Here is a 16868-nt window from a genome sequence, read left to right as displayed (position 1 = left end):
AAATTGTTATACCGTAGATCATTTGTTTTGTGCTCATCTTTTGGTGGTTTGTTACTAGTAGAGCATATGAAAGCCCTGTAGAAACTGTTATTTTAAATAGGGCATTTGTAAGCCCTGTAAGAACTGTTTCATCAGACTGAAATTGCTACTGATTTTGGTTGAAATATATTTCTGATAAATTAAGATTTGTTTGTTCCTAATAGTTTGTATACTCCCCTAAAGAGGATCTGATTACTGCAATGTACTGATTAAGCAATTCTCAGCTTAATTTATGCGCACAAGGTAATAGTACGACTTTTGATTTTGAGGAATAACTTTGTAATGTTGTAACATTGGTCGGACAGTGATAGGTTTAATCGGTAAAACCCTTTAAGTCGAACAAGCAATTTGTTATGCAAAAAATAACAAGAAGATAAACAATTTTTATTCAACGTAGTACCTTTACAAATTGAATCAGATAAGCTAGCCTCGTTAAAACCTTGATGAGCGGATAATTTATACACTTTTTGGCATTATTTTTACACAGTTTTCAGTATAATTTAATTAGTTTTTAGTATATTTTTATTAGTTTTTAATTAAAATTCACATTTCTGGACTTTACTATGAGTTTGTGTGTTTTTTTGTGATTTCAGGTATTTTCTGGCTGAAATTGAGGGACTTGAGCAAAAATCAGATTCAGAGGTTGAAGAAGGACTGCAGATGCTGTTGGATTCTGACCTTCCTGCACTCAAAGTGAATTTTCTGGAGCTACAGAACTCCAAATGGCGCGCTCTCAATTGCGTTGGAAAGTAGACATCCAGGGATTTCCAGCAATATATAGTAGTCCATACTTTGCTCGAGTTTAGATGACACAAACTGGCGTTCAACGCCAGTTCCATGCTGCATTCTGGAGTTAAACGCCAGAAACAGGTTGCAAAGTGGAGTTAAACGCCAGAAACAGGTTACAAACTGGCGTTCAACTCCAAGAGAAGCCTCTACACGTGTAAAGCTCAATGCTCAGCCCAAGCACACACCAAGTGGGCCCCAGAAGTGGATTTATGCATCATTTACTCATTTCTGTAAACCCTAGTAACTAGTTTAGTATAAATAGGACTTTTTACTATTGTATTTACATCTTCGGATCAGATCTTTGATCAGTTTTATGCTATCTTAGACCTTTATGGGTGCTGGCCATTCGGCCATGCCTGGACCTTCATCACTTATGTATTTTCAACGGTAGAGTTTCTACACACCATAGATTAAGGTGTGGAGCTCTGCTGTTCCTCATGAATTAATGCAAAGTACTATTGTTTTTCTATTCAATTCAAGCTTATTCCTATTCTAAGATGTTCATTCGCACCCAAGAACATGATGAATGTGATGATTATGTGACGCTCATCATCATTCTCACTTATGAATGCGTGCCTGACAAACACTTCCGTTCTACATGCAAACAAGCTAGAATGAATATCTCTTAGATATCTAATACAGAGGACCGAGTCCGAGATATTAGAATCTTCGTGGTATAAGTTAGAACCCATGGACAGCCATTCCTGAGATCCGGAAAGTCTAAACCTTGTCTGTGGTATTCCGAGTAGGATTTGGGAAGGGATGGCTGTGACGAGCTTCAAACTCGTGAGTGCTGGGCGTAGTGACAGACGCAAAAGGATAGTAAATCCTATTCCAGTATGATCGAGAACCGACAGATGATTAGCTATGCAGTGACAGCGCATTGGACCATTTTCACAGAGAGGATGGGATGTAGCCATTGACAACGGTGATGCCCTACATAAAGCTTGCCATAGAAAGGAGTAGGAATGATTGGATGAAGACAGCAGGAGAGCAGAGGTTTAGGAGTAACGAAAGCACCTCTATACGCTTATCTGAAATTCTCACCAATGAATTACATAAGTATCTCTATCCCAGTTTATATTTTATTTATGTTTTTATTATCAATTCACCATAACCATTTGAATCCGCCTGACTGAGATTTACAAGGTGACCATAGCTTGCTTCAGGCCGACAATCTCCGTGGGATCGACCCTTACTCACGTAAGGTTTATTACTTGGACGACCCAGTGCACTTGCTGGTTAGTTGTGCGAAGTTGTGATAAAGAGTTGAGATTACAATTGTGCGTACCAAGTTGTTGGCGCCATTGATGATCACAATTTCGTGCACCAAGTTTTTAGCGCCGTTGCCAGGGATTGTTCGAGTTTGGACAACTGACGGTTCATCTTGTTGCTCAGATTAGGTAATTTTATTTTAATTTTAAGCTTTTTATTTCTTATTTTCGAAAAATACAAAAAAATTTTCTTCTTTTTCGTTTTTCCAAAATAATTTTTGAAAAATCCAAAAAAAAAAAAATTAATAAAATCATAAAATCAAAAATAATATTGTGTTTCTTGTTTGAGTCTTGTGTCAAATTTTAAGTTTGGTGTTAATTGCATCCTTTTATTTTTCTTAAAAATTTTTCGAAAACACATGCATTGAGTTTCTTTCTTGTTCTTCATGATCTTCAAGTTGTTCTTGTTAAGTCTTCTTGTTTGATCTTTAAAATTTCTTGTTTTGTGTCTTTTCTTGTTTTTCATATGCATTCTTGAATTCTTAGTGTCTAAATATTAAAAATTTCTAAATTTGGTGTCTTGCATATTTTCTTTTATTAATTTTTTTTTAAAATACATACTTGATGTTCATCATGATCTTCAAAGTGTTCTTGGTGTTCATCTTTGCATTCGAAGTGTTCTTGCATGTTTCCTTTGTTTTGATCCAAAATTTTCATGCATCGAGTCTTTTTGATATTTTTCTCTTTCCTTGTTAAAATTCAAAAATAAAAAAAAATATCTTTCTCTTATTTCACTCATAAATTTCGAAAATTTGAGTTGACTTTTTCAAAATTTTTAAAATCTAGTTATTTCTTATGAGTCAAATCAAATTTTCAATTTAAAAATTTTATCTTTTTCAAATCTTTTTCAATTTTTTGTCTTTCATATTTTCGAAAATTTCAAATTAATTTTCAAAATCTTTTTCTTATTTTTATTCGATATTTTTGAATTCAATGCTAACCATTAATGTGATTGATTCAAAAATATTAAGTTTGTTACTTGCCTAATAAGAAAGGTTCAATCCTTAAATTTTAAAATCAAATCTTTTTGTTTCTTGTTAGTCAAATAATCAACTTTAATTTTCAAAATCAAATCTTTTTAAAATTCTTTTTCAAATCTTTTTCAAAATAAATTTCAATCACATCTTTTTCAAAATTTAATTTCAAAATCTTTTCTAACTTTTTATCTTTTCAAATTTGATTTTCAAATCTTTTTCAATTAACCACTTTACTTTTTGTTTGATTTTTATCTTTTTCAAAACTACCTAACTAACTCCCTCTCTAATTTTCGAAAATCCCTTCCCTCTTTTTCAAATTTTCTTTTTAATTAACTAATTATTTTAATTTCAATTTAATTTGATTTCAATTTTAATTTTCTAAATTTAACTTTAAATTTTATTTTTATTTTAATTGATTTTCGAAATTCCCTCTCTCTCATCTCCTTCTATTTATTTATTCATCTACTAACACTTCTCTTCCACCCAAAAATTCAAACCCCATCTTCCTCTCTGTGTGCGAATTTTTCCTCTTCTCCTTCTTACATTCTTCTCTTCTTATACTTGCATAAGGAATCTCTATACTGTGACATAGAGGATTCCATATTTTCTGTTCTCTTCTTTTTCATATGAGCAGGAACAAGGATAAGAACATTCTTGTTGAAGCTGATCCTGAACCTGAAAGGACTCTGAAGAGGAAGCTAAGGGAAGCTAAAGCCCAACTCTCTGGAGAAAATCTGACAGAAATTTTCGAAAAAGGAGGAGACATGGCCGAAAATAATAACAATGCAAGGAAGATGCTTGGTGACTTTACTGCACCAAATTCCAATTTACATGGAAGAAGCATCTCAATTCCTGCCATTGGAGCAAACAACTTTGAGCTTAAACCTCAATTAGTTTCTCTGATGCAACAGAACTGCAAGTTCCATGGACTTCCATCAGAAGATCCTTTTCAGTTCTTAACTGAATTCTTGCAGATCTGTGATACTGTTAAGATCAATGGGGTTGATCCCGAGGTCTACAGGCTCATGCTTTTCCCGTTTGCTGTAAGAGACAGAGCTAGAATATGGTTGGACTCTCAACCTAAGGATAGCCTAAACTCTTGGGATAAGCTGGTCATGGCTTTCCTAGCCAATTTCTTTCCTCCTCAAAAGCTTAGTAAGCTTAGAGTGGATGTTCAAACCTTCAGACAAAAGGAAGGTGAATCCCTCTATGAAGCTTGGGAAAGATACAAGGAACTGACCAAAAAGTGTCCTTCTGACATGCTTTCAGAATGGACCATCCTGGATATATTCTATGATGGTCTGTCTGAATTATCAAAGATGTCATTGGACCATTCTGCAGGTGGATCCATTCTCCTAAAGAAAATGCCTGCAGAAACTCAAGAACTCATTGACATGGTTGCAAATAACCAGTTTATGTACACTTCTGAAAGGAATCCTGTGAGTAATGGGACGCCTATGAGGAAGGGAGTTCTTGAAATTGATGCTTTGAATGCCATATTGGCTCAGAACAAAATATTGACTCAGCAAGTCAATATGATTTCTCAGAGTCTGAATGGAATGCAAGCTGCATCCAACAATACTAGAGAGGCATCTTCTGAAGAAGAAGCTTATGATCCTGAGAACCCTGCAATAGCAGAGGTGAATTACATGGGTGAACCTTATGGAAACACCTATAACCCCTCATGGAAAAATCATCCAAAATTCTCATGGAAGGATCAACAAAAGCCTCAACAAGGCTTTAATAATGGTGGAAGAAACAGGTTTAACAATAGTAAACCTTTTCCATCATCCACTCTGCAACAGACAGAGAATTCTGAGCAGAATCCATCTAGCTTGGCAAATATAGTCTCTGATCTATCTAAGGCCACTTTGAGTTTCATGAACGAAACAAGGTCCTCCATTAGAAATTTGGAGGCACAAGTGGGCCAGCTGAGTAAAAGAGTCACTGAAATCCCTCCTAGTACTCTCCCAAGCAATACAGAAGAGAATCCAAAGAGAGAGTGCAAGGCCATAGATTTAACCATCATGGCCGAACCTACAAGGGAGGGAGAGGACGTGAATCCCAGTGAGGAAGACCTCCTGGGACGCTCAGTGATCAATAAGGAGTTTCTTAATAAGGACCTAAAGGAGTCTGAGGCTCATCTAGAGACTATAGAGATTCCATTGAACCTTCTTCTGCCCTTCATGAGCTCTGATGAGTACTCTTCTTCTGAAGAGAATGAAGACACTACTGAAGAGCAAGTTGCCAAGTACATTGGTGCAATCATGAAGCTGAATGCTAAATTATTTCGTAATGAGACTTGGGAAGATGAACCTCTCTTGCTCACCAATGAACTGAGTGATCTGGATCAACTGGCATTGCCTCAGAAGAAACAAGATCCTGGAAAGTTCTTAATACCTTGTACCATAGGCACCATAACCTTTGAGAAGGCTCTATGTGACCTTGGGTCAGGGATAAACCTCATGCCACTCTCTGTAATGGAGAAACTTGGAATCTTTGAGGTGCAATCTGTCAGAATCTCATTAGAGATGGCAGACAACTCAAGAAAATAGGCTTATGGACAAGTAGATGACGTGTTAGTAAAGGTTGAAGGCCTTTACATCCCTGCTGATTTCATAATCCTAGACACAGGGAAGGATGAGGATGAATCCATCATCCTTGGAAGACCCTTCCTAGCCACAGCAAGAGCTGTGATTGATGTAGACAAAGGAGAATTGATCCTTCAACTGAATGAGGACAACCTTGTGTTTAAAACTCAAGGATCTCCTTCTGTAACCATGGAGAGGAAGCATGAAAAGCTTCTCTCACTGCAGAGTCAACAAAAGCCCCCACAGTCAAACTTTAAGTTTGGTGTTGGGAGGCCACAACCAAACTCTAAGTTTGGTGTTGAACCCCCACATTCAAACTCTAAGTTTGGTGTTGGAAGGTCCCAGCAATGCTTTGAACATCTGTGAGGCTCCATGAGAGCTCACTGTCAAGCTATTGACATTAAAGAAGCGCTTATTGGGAGGCAACTCAATGTTATTTAATCACATCTATTTTATTTTCTTTTTGTTATTTCGTGTTTTATTAGGTTGATGATCATGTGAAGTCATAAAAACTACTGAAAAAGCAAAAACAGAATGAAAAATAGCATTGAAAACAGCACACCCTGGAGGAGAGCAGTCTGGCATTTAACGCCAGAAACAAGCATCAACCTGGCATTAAATGCCAGAAACAAGCAACATTTGGGCGTTTAACGCCAGAAATAGGCAGCAGCCTGGCGTTAAACGCCAGGATTGCACAGCAAGGGCGTTTTACACGCTTAATTAGAGCAGGGATGTTAAGTCCTTGGCCCCACTGGATTTGTGGACCCCACAGGATCTGTGGACCCCACAAGATCCCCACATTTTCTTCTCTCCTCTTCACACCTTTTCATAACTCTCTTCCCCAAATACCCTTCACCAATCACCTCAATCACTATTTTCCATCACCTCTTCACCACTCACATCCATCCTCTCTTCCCTATAAACTCCACCTACCTTCAAAATTCAAAATAATTTCCTTCCCTAACCCAACCCCAATGGCCGAAACCTACACCCCCTTCACTCCTATATAAACCCCTCACTCATTCTTCATTTTCACACAACACAACCCTCTCTTCCTCTCCTTGGCCGAATAAATCTTCTTCCCCCATCTCCTCCATTTTCTTCTTCTTCTACTACTTTCTTTCTTCTTTTGCTCGGGGACGAGCAAACATTTTAAGTTTGGTGTGGTAAAAGCATATCTTTTTGTTTTTCCATAACCATTTATGGCACCTAAGACCAGAGAAACCTCTAGAAAGAGGAAAGCGAAGGCAATTGCTTCCACCTCTTAGTCATAGGAGATGGAGAGATTCATCTCAAATGTCCATCAAGACCACTTCTATGAAGTTGTGGCCAAGAAAAAAGTGATCCCTGAGGTTCCTTTCAAGCTAAAAAAGAATGAGTATCTGGAGATCCGACTTGAGATCCAAAGGAGAGGTTGGGAAGTTCTCACCAACCCCATTCAACAAGTCGGGATCCTAATGGTTCAAGAGTTCTATGCAAACGCATGGATCACTAGGAACCATGATCAAAGTGTGAACCCGAATCCAAAGCATTGGCTCACCATGGTTCGGGGGAAATACTTAGATTTCAGTCCGAAAAATGTAAGGCTGGCGTTCAACTTGCCAATGATGGAAGAGAACGCACGCCCCTACACAAGAAGGGTCAACTTTGATCAAAGGTTGGACCAAGTCTTCATAGACATATGTGAGGAAGGAGCTCAATGGAAAATTGACTCAAGAGGCAAGCCGGTTCAATTAAGAAGGCATGACCTCAAACCAGTGGCTAGGGGATGGCTAGAGTTCATTCAACGCTCAATCATTCCTACTAGTAACCGGTCTGAAGTTACTATAGACCGGGCCATTATGATCCATAGTATCATGATTGGAGAAGAGGTGGAAGTTCATGAGATTATATCTCAAGAACTCTACAAGGTGGCTGACAAGTCCTCCACTTGGGCAAGGTTAGCCTTTCCTCACCTCATTTGCCACCTCTGCAATTCGGCTGGAATTGACATAGAGGGAGAAATCCTCATTGAAGAGGACAAGCCCATCACTAAGAAAAGGATGGAGCAAATAAGAGATCATGGACCTCAACATGAGCATGAGGAAATTCCTCACCATGAAATCCCTGAGATGCCTCAGGGGATGCACTTTCCTTCACAGAATTATTGGGAGCAAATCAACACTTTCCTAGGAGAATTAAGTTCTAACATGGGACAACTAAGGGTGGAGCACCAAGAGCACTCCATCATCCTCCATGAAATTAGAGAAGATCAGAGAGCTATGAGGGAGGAGCAAGAAAGACAAGGAAGAGACATAGAGGAGCTCAAGAGCACCATTGGTTCTTCAAGGAGAGGAAGATGCCACCCTCACTAAGGTGGACTCATTCCTTAATCTCCTTGTCTATTTATTTTCTGTTTTTCGGTTTTTGAGCCTTATGTGTTATTTATGTTTGTGCCTTTACTACATGATCATTAGTGTCTAAGTGTCTATGCCTTAAAGTTATGAATATGAATCCATCACCTCTCTTGAATGAAAAATATTTTAATTACAAAAGAACAAGAAGTACATGGTTTCGAATTCATCCTTGAAACTAGTTTAATTATTTTGATGTGGTGACAATACTTTTTATTTTCTGAATGAATGCTTGAACAGTGCATATGTGTTTTGAAGTTGATGTTTATGAATGTTAAATATGTTGGCTCTTGAAGAATAAGGAAAAAAGAGACATGTTATTTGATAATCTGAAAAATCATAAAAATGATTCTTGAAGCAAGAAAAAGCAGTGAACACAAAAGCTTGTAGAAAAAAAAAATGCGAAAAAAAAGAGAAAAAGAAAAAGAAAAAGCAAGCAGAAAAAGCCAAAAGCTCTTTAAACCAAAAATGCAAGAGCAAAAAGCCAATAGCCCTTAAAACCAAAAGGCAAGGGTAAATAAAAAGGATCCAAGGCTTTGAGCATCAGTGGATAGGAGGGCCTAAAGGAATAAAATCCTGGCTTAAGCGGCTAAACCAAGCTGTCTCTAACCATGTGCTTGTGGCGTAAAGGTGTCAAGTGAAAACTTGAGACTGAGCGGTTAAAGTCGAGGTCCAAAGCAAAAACAGAGTGTGCTTAAGAACCTTGGACACCTCTAATTGGGGACTTTAGCAAAGTTGAGTCACAATCTGAAAAAGTTCACCCAATTATGTGTCTGTGGCATTTATGTATCCGGTGGTAATACTGGAAAACAAAGTACTTAGGGCCACGACCAAGACTCATAAAGTAGTTGTGTTCAAGAATCAACATACTGAACTAGGAGAATCAGTAACACTATCTAAATTCTAAGTTTCTATAGATGCCAATCATTCTGAACTTCAATGGATAAAGTGAGATGCCAAAACTATTCAAGAGGCAAAAAGCTACAAGTCCCGCTCATCTGATTGGAGCTAAGTTTCATTGATATTTTGGAATTTATAATATATTCTCTTCTTTTTATCCTATTTGATTTTCAGTTGCTTGGGGACAAGCAACAATTTAAGTTTGGTGTTGTGATGAGCGGATAATTTATACACTTTTTGGCATTATTTTTACACAGTTTTCAGTATAATTTAATTAGTTTTTAGTATATTTTTATTAGTTTTTAATTAAAATTCACATTTCTGGGCTTTACTATGAGTTTGTGTATTTTTCTGTGATTTCAGTTATTTTCTGGCTAAAATTGAGGGACTTGAGCAAAAATCAGATTCAGAGGTTGAAGGACTGCAGATGCTGTTGGATTCTGACCTCCCTGCACTCAAAGTGGATTTTCTGGAGCTACCAAACTCCAAATGGCGCGCTCTCAATTGCGTTAGAAAGTAGACATCCAGGAATTTCCAGGAATATATAATAGTCCATACTTTACCCGAGTTTAGATTACACAAACTGGCGTTCAATGCCAGTTCCATGCTGCATTCTGGAGTTAAACGCCAGAAACAGGTTGCAAAGTGGAGTTAAACGCCAGAAACAGGTTACAAACTGGTGTTCAACTCCAAGAGAAGCCTCTACACGTGTAAAGCTCAATGCTCAGCCCAAGCACACACCAAGTGGGCCCCAGAAGTGGTTTTCTGCATCATTTACTCATTTCTGTAAACCCTAGTAACTAGTTTAGTATAAATAGGACTTTTTACTATTGTATTTACATCTTCGGATCAGATCTATGATCAGTTTAATGCTATCTTAGACCTTTATGGGGGCTGGCCATTTGGCCATGCCTGGACCTTCATCACTTATGTATTTTCAACGGTAGAGTTTCTACACACCATAGATTAAGGTGTGGAGCTCTGCTGTTCCTCATGAATTAATGCAAAGTACTATTGTTTTTCTATTCAATTCAAGCTTATTCCTATTCTAAGATGTTCATTCGCACCCAAGAACATGACGAATGTGATAATTATGTGACGCTCATCAACATTCTCACTTATGAACGCGTGTCTGACAAACACTTCCGTTCTACATGCAAACAAGCTAGAATGAATATCTCTTAGATATCTAATACAGAGGACCGAGTCCGAGATATTAGAATCTTCGTGGTATAAGTTAGAACCCATGGACGGCCAGTCTTGAGATCCAGAAAGTCTAAACCTTGTCTGTGGTATTCCGAGTAGGATTTGGGAAGGGATGGCTGTGACGAGCTTCAAACTCGCGAGTGCTGGGCGTAGTGACAGACGTAAAAGGATAGTAAATCCTATTCCAGTATGATCGAGGAACCGACAGATGATTAGCCATGCAGTGACAGCGCATTGGACCAGTTTCACAGGGAGGATGGGATGTAGCCATTGACAACGGTGATGCCCTACATAAAGCTTGCCATGGAAAGGAGTAGAATGATTGGATGAAGACAGCAGGAAAGCAGAGGTTCAGGAGGAACGAAAGTACCTCTATACGCTTATCTGAAATTCTCACCAATGAATTACATAAGTATCTCTATCCCAGTTTATATTTTATTTATGTTTTTATTATCAATTCACCATAACCATTTGAATCCGCCTGACTGAGATTTACAAGGTGACCATAGCTTGCTTCAGGCCGACAATCTCCGTGAGATCGACCCTTACTCACGTAAGGTTTATTACTTGGACGACCCAGTGCACTTGCTGGTTAGTTGTGCAAAGTTGTGATAAAGAGTTGAGATTACAATTGTACGTACCAAGTTATTGGCGCCATTGATGATCACAATTTTGTGCACCAAACCTCCTCAAGCAAAACCCATTTTTGGGAGAAAATCTCGAGGTAGGAAAAAGAGTACTAGCATTCTGCCATTGTTAGCTATAGTATTGATTCAAGGAATTAACATTCCAAGTGCTAGGTAGTTTTGTGCCGTCTAATCGTTCTAGTTGATAAGCTCCTCTGCCGAGCACTTGATGAACTCTGTAAGGGTCGTCCCATGTCGCGGCGAGTTTTCCATGCGAAGGGGTTCTTCGTGCTTCTTCAGTTTTTCTCAATACCAGGTCGCCTACATGAAAGGATCTTGTGTGCACCTTTTTGTCATGGCGTTGGCCTACTCGTTACTGTAGAGCCTGGTGAAGAACTGCCACTGTGGAGCGCACCTCCTCAATTAGATCAAGCTCAGCGCGCCGAGCCTGGTCATGATTTTCGACTTGCATTCTTAAGGAGCCTTGTGAAATTTCGATTGAAATCATTGCATCGGATCTGTACACCAAATGGAATGGTGTTTCTTTGGTTGTTGAGTGTACTGTGGTGTTATATCCCCATAAGATTTCTGGAATAAGCTCAGCCCATAACCCTTTAGCGTCATCGAGCTTTTTCCTTAGAGCTTGTAAGAGGTATTCGCAGCTTCTGCTAACCCGTTGGATTGAGGGTGCTCTACCGATGAAAAATGCTGCTTTACCTGTAAGTTCTGCAAAAAAGCCTTGAAATTATGGTCGGTAAACTGACCACCATTGTCAGTTATGATATGACGAGGTATACCAAATCGATAGATTATTTTTTGCCACACAAAGGATATCATCTGTGTTGATGTAATTTTAGCTAAAGGTTGAGCCTCAATCCATTTAGAAAAATAATTAATTGCCACCACCAAATATTTTACCTGTCTTGGGGCAGTGAGAAAAGGTCCGAGGATATCAATTCCCCACTGATTAAATGGCCAGCTTACCACTGAATGGTGCAGGTTATCAGCTGGGATGTTGATGATTGGAGCGTGCTTTTGACAGTGATAACAGGTCTAGTGTAACGATCCAACTTCCAGTACGTCATGATCGTACCGAAAGTAAGGCGTTACCAACCTGCTTTCCTTTATTAACTATTTACTATTGAGCCTCTAGTTCGATATCGCGATCCAGTTTTAGTAAAAATACCAGAAAATTTTGTTTTTATTAATCAAATCATATATCAAGCATCACCAAATAATAATAATAATCATATAATTATTAGTAAATATTATACAAGCAAATTCAAGTGTAACTCAGATACAACTCCTATCCCTCTTTATAAAATAAAATCTTAAGCAACAAAGGCGAGGAATTCTATGAAAGCAACTCAATTCAAAAACTTAACTCATAAATAAGGTCTAACAATCGCCCGCAGCTTCAAACTGAGTCTTCGAACCTGTATCACTGAAAGGGTGGAAGATTTTGGGGTGAGAACAAACCACACGTTCTCAGTAGGAAATGGGAATGCCGTAAAAGTAATGATTAACATGCAAATAATTAACATACTCAAGGAAACTATATTTTTATCAAACCCTCATGAAAATACTATTCTTGGTTTTACTTTAACTAATTATTTACCTCTTCCAAAGAAAATCTCTAAGCTCAAAACAAATTCCAAAATATAAAACTGGTCACATTAAGCATTTCTCAACCACACAATTAATTTTCAATCACAACATCAATTCTTACTCACCATCATACATTCACCAACTAATAGCACTAACAAAGATTCAATTCAACACACAAACAAGTCACAGCAAGGCAAACAGCACAATCACAGGGAAGTACAACAAGCAAACCCAATCAAATGCAAATGCACACACAAGGATGATGCATGTCTAGTCCTAGTGCAGGTAATGAGCTCATTTGTCGGTTACATACCCGCTCCCGACGTTACCCGGAGTTCTTTGACCAGGTAAGGCTTCCCTGTTGGCAACACCCATCGCAAGAGTCCTTTGACTTGCGGGGCAAACCACTGCAAGAGTCCTTTGACTTGCATGGTGGCACTAACAACCCACTACAAGAGTCCTTTGACTTGCAGGGCGGAGCTAGTCTGCCGAACACACTCACTGTAAGAGTCCTTTGACTTACAGGAGCATATGCTAGTTATGTATTTTCTCGATACCTCTGTAAGAGTCCTCTGACTTACAGAATAGCATTATAGCTAAGTATCCCAGGGAAGCGCTCTTAGTGGTCGTACCACCATCTATCTGGCTGCCTTCACGCAGCAGATCATTACATAATCATTCTCATTATCATCATTCATTATCATTCTCATTATTCATCATTACTTTCACATTCTTATGCAGTAGCACTTTCTTTCTCTATTCAATCATACTATACAAACTTTACATCTTTCACTTTTGTAATATCTTGGCTCAAGCCATTTCTTTTTACCGTTCGTTCATAAAAATCTCAATCATCAATTCAGTTCATAATCTTTGCTATGGCAATCTTGAGTCAAGCCAACTTTAAAACTATCTTTCATTCTAGTTCTCTATCAAAGACTCAAGAAAATCATTTATTTTTAAATTCATTAAACACTTTTCAAAACATAACCTTTCATTAGAAGTAATCAAATAAAACTCTCTCAAGTTTACTAACTTCACAAAGATTCAAAAATCATCTCTCTTACTGTTCAAATTCAAATATTATTATTTCACCAAATTTTTAAAAAGATAATCCTTTATTTCAAACCCAAAACACAACTCTCTTATATTAAATCAAACTCAAAACATAAACATTTCCTTGATAAATCGATTTCATAATAATATAATTCTTTTTTTCTCAATAAATAAAACTCCAAACATAGTTCATTTCTTTTCTTAGTAAATTAAAATCAAATAATATAATTTTCCAAATCTTACTCTTTTAAAAGAACCTCAGATTTAATAAAATTTCGGCAGCACCTCCCCTAAAACTCGGACTTAGCCACCCTTACGGGTTCCCTCTTTCTCAACAAATCACCAGCCCTTTTCTCAATAATTTTCAAACAGACAATTCTCAATCAATCAGATATTCGCATTTCATAATAATTAGCAAATCAATCATACTCCACAATTTCTGCTAATCCATCAATCCAATCTCACCATTTCATATTTACTTTTCACTTATCATAAAATCCTTTCAAAATTAAACACAATCAACTAGTAATCCCAAAAAAATCAGCCTTTCATAATTCAAAGTCGTTTACTTGTTAACAAAGTAACTGTTTTGGTTTAGAAGTCATATTTCAAGAGAATAATTCGGTAATCAAACTTCAATCTTTTAACAGTTCTCAAGCATGACTCTAATTAATCACGAATCAACATTAACAAGCATCAAAACCAATTCCAACCAGTCACAAGTCAATTTCACAGCCATTCCAACATATCATATTACTAAAATCAACAACAAATGCTTATTCTCAATAATCAAAATACAGCCACAACTCAAACCATCATCACAATAATCCCAAACCAAACACAAATTTAACTCAGTTCATCAATTATCAATACGACAACTTTTCAATAGTTAGCTCATCAAATTTCAATTTAACAAGTATTATCAAATGAATCACCATTCACAGCCACTTTTCAACCAATTCAGCAATATCACATAGGTCAGAATTTTCAACAAATCCATCAAAATCAGAAAAACCAATATCAGTCACAGCATTAACCAAAATTAACCTTGTCAAATCAATTACTCACAATAACAAAAATCTAGTGACATTCTCAGCCATAACCTAAACTCAATAAACTAATTGAAACACCAGAATATCATCTCAATATCAGACTTAATCCAAATTTCACAACCTCTAACCAAGCTTATTCCTATCAATTAATCATATTTATGAATTATTTGCAATTACTCACTAAACCTCATTGGAATTCATAAGTTAAAACTGTTAATTTTTGAAATAAATCCCCTACCTCAATGTCGCATTAACAACGCAATTAAACCAAGCAGCAGCCTCGGTGACATTTTTTCTATGAGTTCTCTTCCTCTGGTAACAACACAGCAGCTCGGGACCTACGTAGCAGCATCAGAATCATCAAGAGTGGCTCCAACATTGGTTCTCGGCGACTCCAATGGCACTAGCAATCTCCAAATAGAGCCAGCAGCTACCTCCAGTAACGGCGGCGGCAAGGCAATTTTACAATAATATCTTTATACAATACAAACAGTTTCAGGGACAAGCTTCAAAGTAGAAACAAATTGGTAGGACAAGGAAGCAGAAACAGGGGGTAGAGCTTACCAAAATAGTAGTGGTTCTAATGGTGGTTTCTTGGGCAGCTCGAATGTTAGTTCCCGGTGGTAGAGAGCTTCGGCAACTCACAGAACCCAGAGGCAGAGGCAGAACTGGCGAGCGCTCCTCCTCCAGCGGCGGCCTGGTGAGACGCGGCGGCAGTAGAGTGCGGCAACGGCGGCGCTGTGGCTCAGTAACGATGACGCGGTGGCAGCTCGCGAGGATGGCGACGGCAACCCACAGCGCTGACGGCGACAAGGCTGGTCGCGGGCTTCTTCCTCTCGCATAGGTCACATTGGCGATTTACAGGCCCAACGACAGTGACTGTGAAGGCAACGAGCGGCTTCTTCCTCGCGGTGTCTGGCTCTCTCTCCGCGCTTGACGGCGTTCGATGGCAATGGAGCCATGGCGGCGACGCAGCAAAGGTTCCCTCCTCCCTTGGCTCTCACGCGGTTCTTCCTTCCTCCTTGAACAGCGACGACGACGTCCTCTTCGTCGGCAATAATGACGGCGGCGATGGCGAGGCGGGCTGGGCGTGGTGCAGCTCCGTTCACGAGGTGTGGGTGTGTGACAGAAGGGGTGTGGGCTGAATGAGTGTGGTGTCCTGAGTGTGTGTGTGCTGCGGTGAAGCTGAGGGAGAGAGGGTGAGTCTGTACGCTTGTGATGAGGGTGACGGCGCTGAGGAGAGTGGGGGAGGGTTAGGGTTTCTGATTAGTAACTTAGGGTTTCTAATTTGGGAAATTAGGGTTAGAAATTAGGATTTTATAAAGAAATAAGGATAGTTATGAATAACTATTTTGATAAAATTGAAGGGTAGGATAATTTTAAAATCAAATGTACTTTATTAAAAATATTTAGAAACATTATTTATCAACATATTACTAAGTTCAATAAATTATTTCTAATTTAAATTATAAAATAAATATATTAATCATATAATTATAAAATATAGTTCAAACTCAATATTAATCATTCAAATTAAATGATATAACTTCTCATTATTTTTCTCTCACTAGACTTTAATTTCAATTTATAAAATAACCAATTATAATAAAAATTGTACATAAATATTAATTGACGTAAACTTAAAGTATTTATAAATATCAATCTAATCATTTCTAAAAATAATTTCTAGGAGTTCAAATTAATAACATAATTCATTCAAAATAGAATTTATTTAAATTAAATTATACAATTCTTCTTATTTTTTAATTATCAAAATTATAATTTCAATTATACCAAATATCTAATAAAGATTATATAAGAATTCTAATTAATTTAAACTCCAATTATCATGAAACTCTATTTAATTATCATTAGTAAAATAATTTTCTTAAAATAAATCACAAATAACTAATTATTTGATTTTCAAAAACTAGGGTTGTTACATCTAGACCTTTTTCCGGTTGTCCTCCCATATAGTGGGCTAGTAGAAGCCAGCTCGAAGTATCTTTTGTGCCAGACTTCTTGCCCCTGAGTGTATTCCACAAATGCCTTCGTGAGCTTCGGCTAAGGCTAAATCGGCCTCCGACCTGTCTAAACATTTCAACAGTGGTCGAGAATAACCTCGCCTATACAAATTATTATTTAATAGCGTAAAGAAAGATGCTTGCCGTTTAAATTATTTTGGATCTTGGATTCCTTGTGAAATGTCTCTGTTTCTAAGGTTGTGAATGTATGGTTGTTGCCAACTGCTTTCATTGATGATATTAAAAATACGGGCTGTATCTATACTTGGTCTGTCTAATGTTGATTGCAAAAGTGTTGCATTATGTGATTGTGTAGTGGTGAGTTTTGATAAA

At 37.7% G+C, this 16868-nt stretch overlaps 1 protein-coding gene and 1 non-coding gene across 2 annotated transcripts in view; both read right to left on the bottom strand.

Moving 5' to 3' along the window:
* Positions 1-4236: 4236 nt before the first annotated feature.
* On the bottom strand, positions 4237-4344 carry LOC148576312 (small nucleolar RNA R71). The gene has a single exon (XR_015902836.1). It is a non-coding gene; the product is annotated as a small nucleolar RNA R71 (small nucleolar RNA).
* An 11012-nt stretch (positions 4345-15356) lies between these two features.
* Positions 15357-16868, bottom strand: part of LOC148576311 (uncharacterized) — a 31459-nt gene continuing 29947 nt past the window's right edge. The window contains exon 4 of the mRNA XM_088502699.1: positions 15357-15696. Coding sequence (XP_088358825.1) covers positions 15357-15696 — 340 coding nt within the window. The remainder of the gene's footprint in view (positions 15697-16868) is intronic.

Source organism: Arachis ipaensis, chromosome B1 (assembly GCF_059453495.1).
Source record: "Arachis ipaensis isolate K30076 ecotype BB chromosome B1, ASM5945349v1, whole genome shotgun sequence".
In the NCBI taxonomy this organism is placed as follows: domain Eukaryota; kingdom Viridiplantae; phylum Streptophyta; class Magnoliopsida; order Fabales; family Fabaceae; genus Arachis; species Arachis ipaensis.
This window is presented reverse-complemented; position numbering and strand designations above follow the sequence as displayed.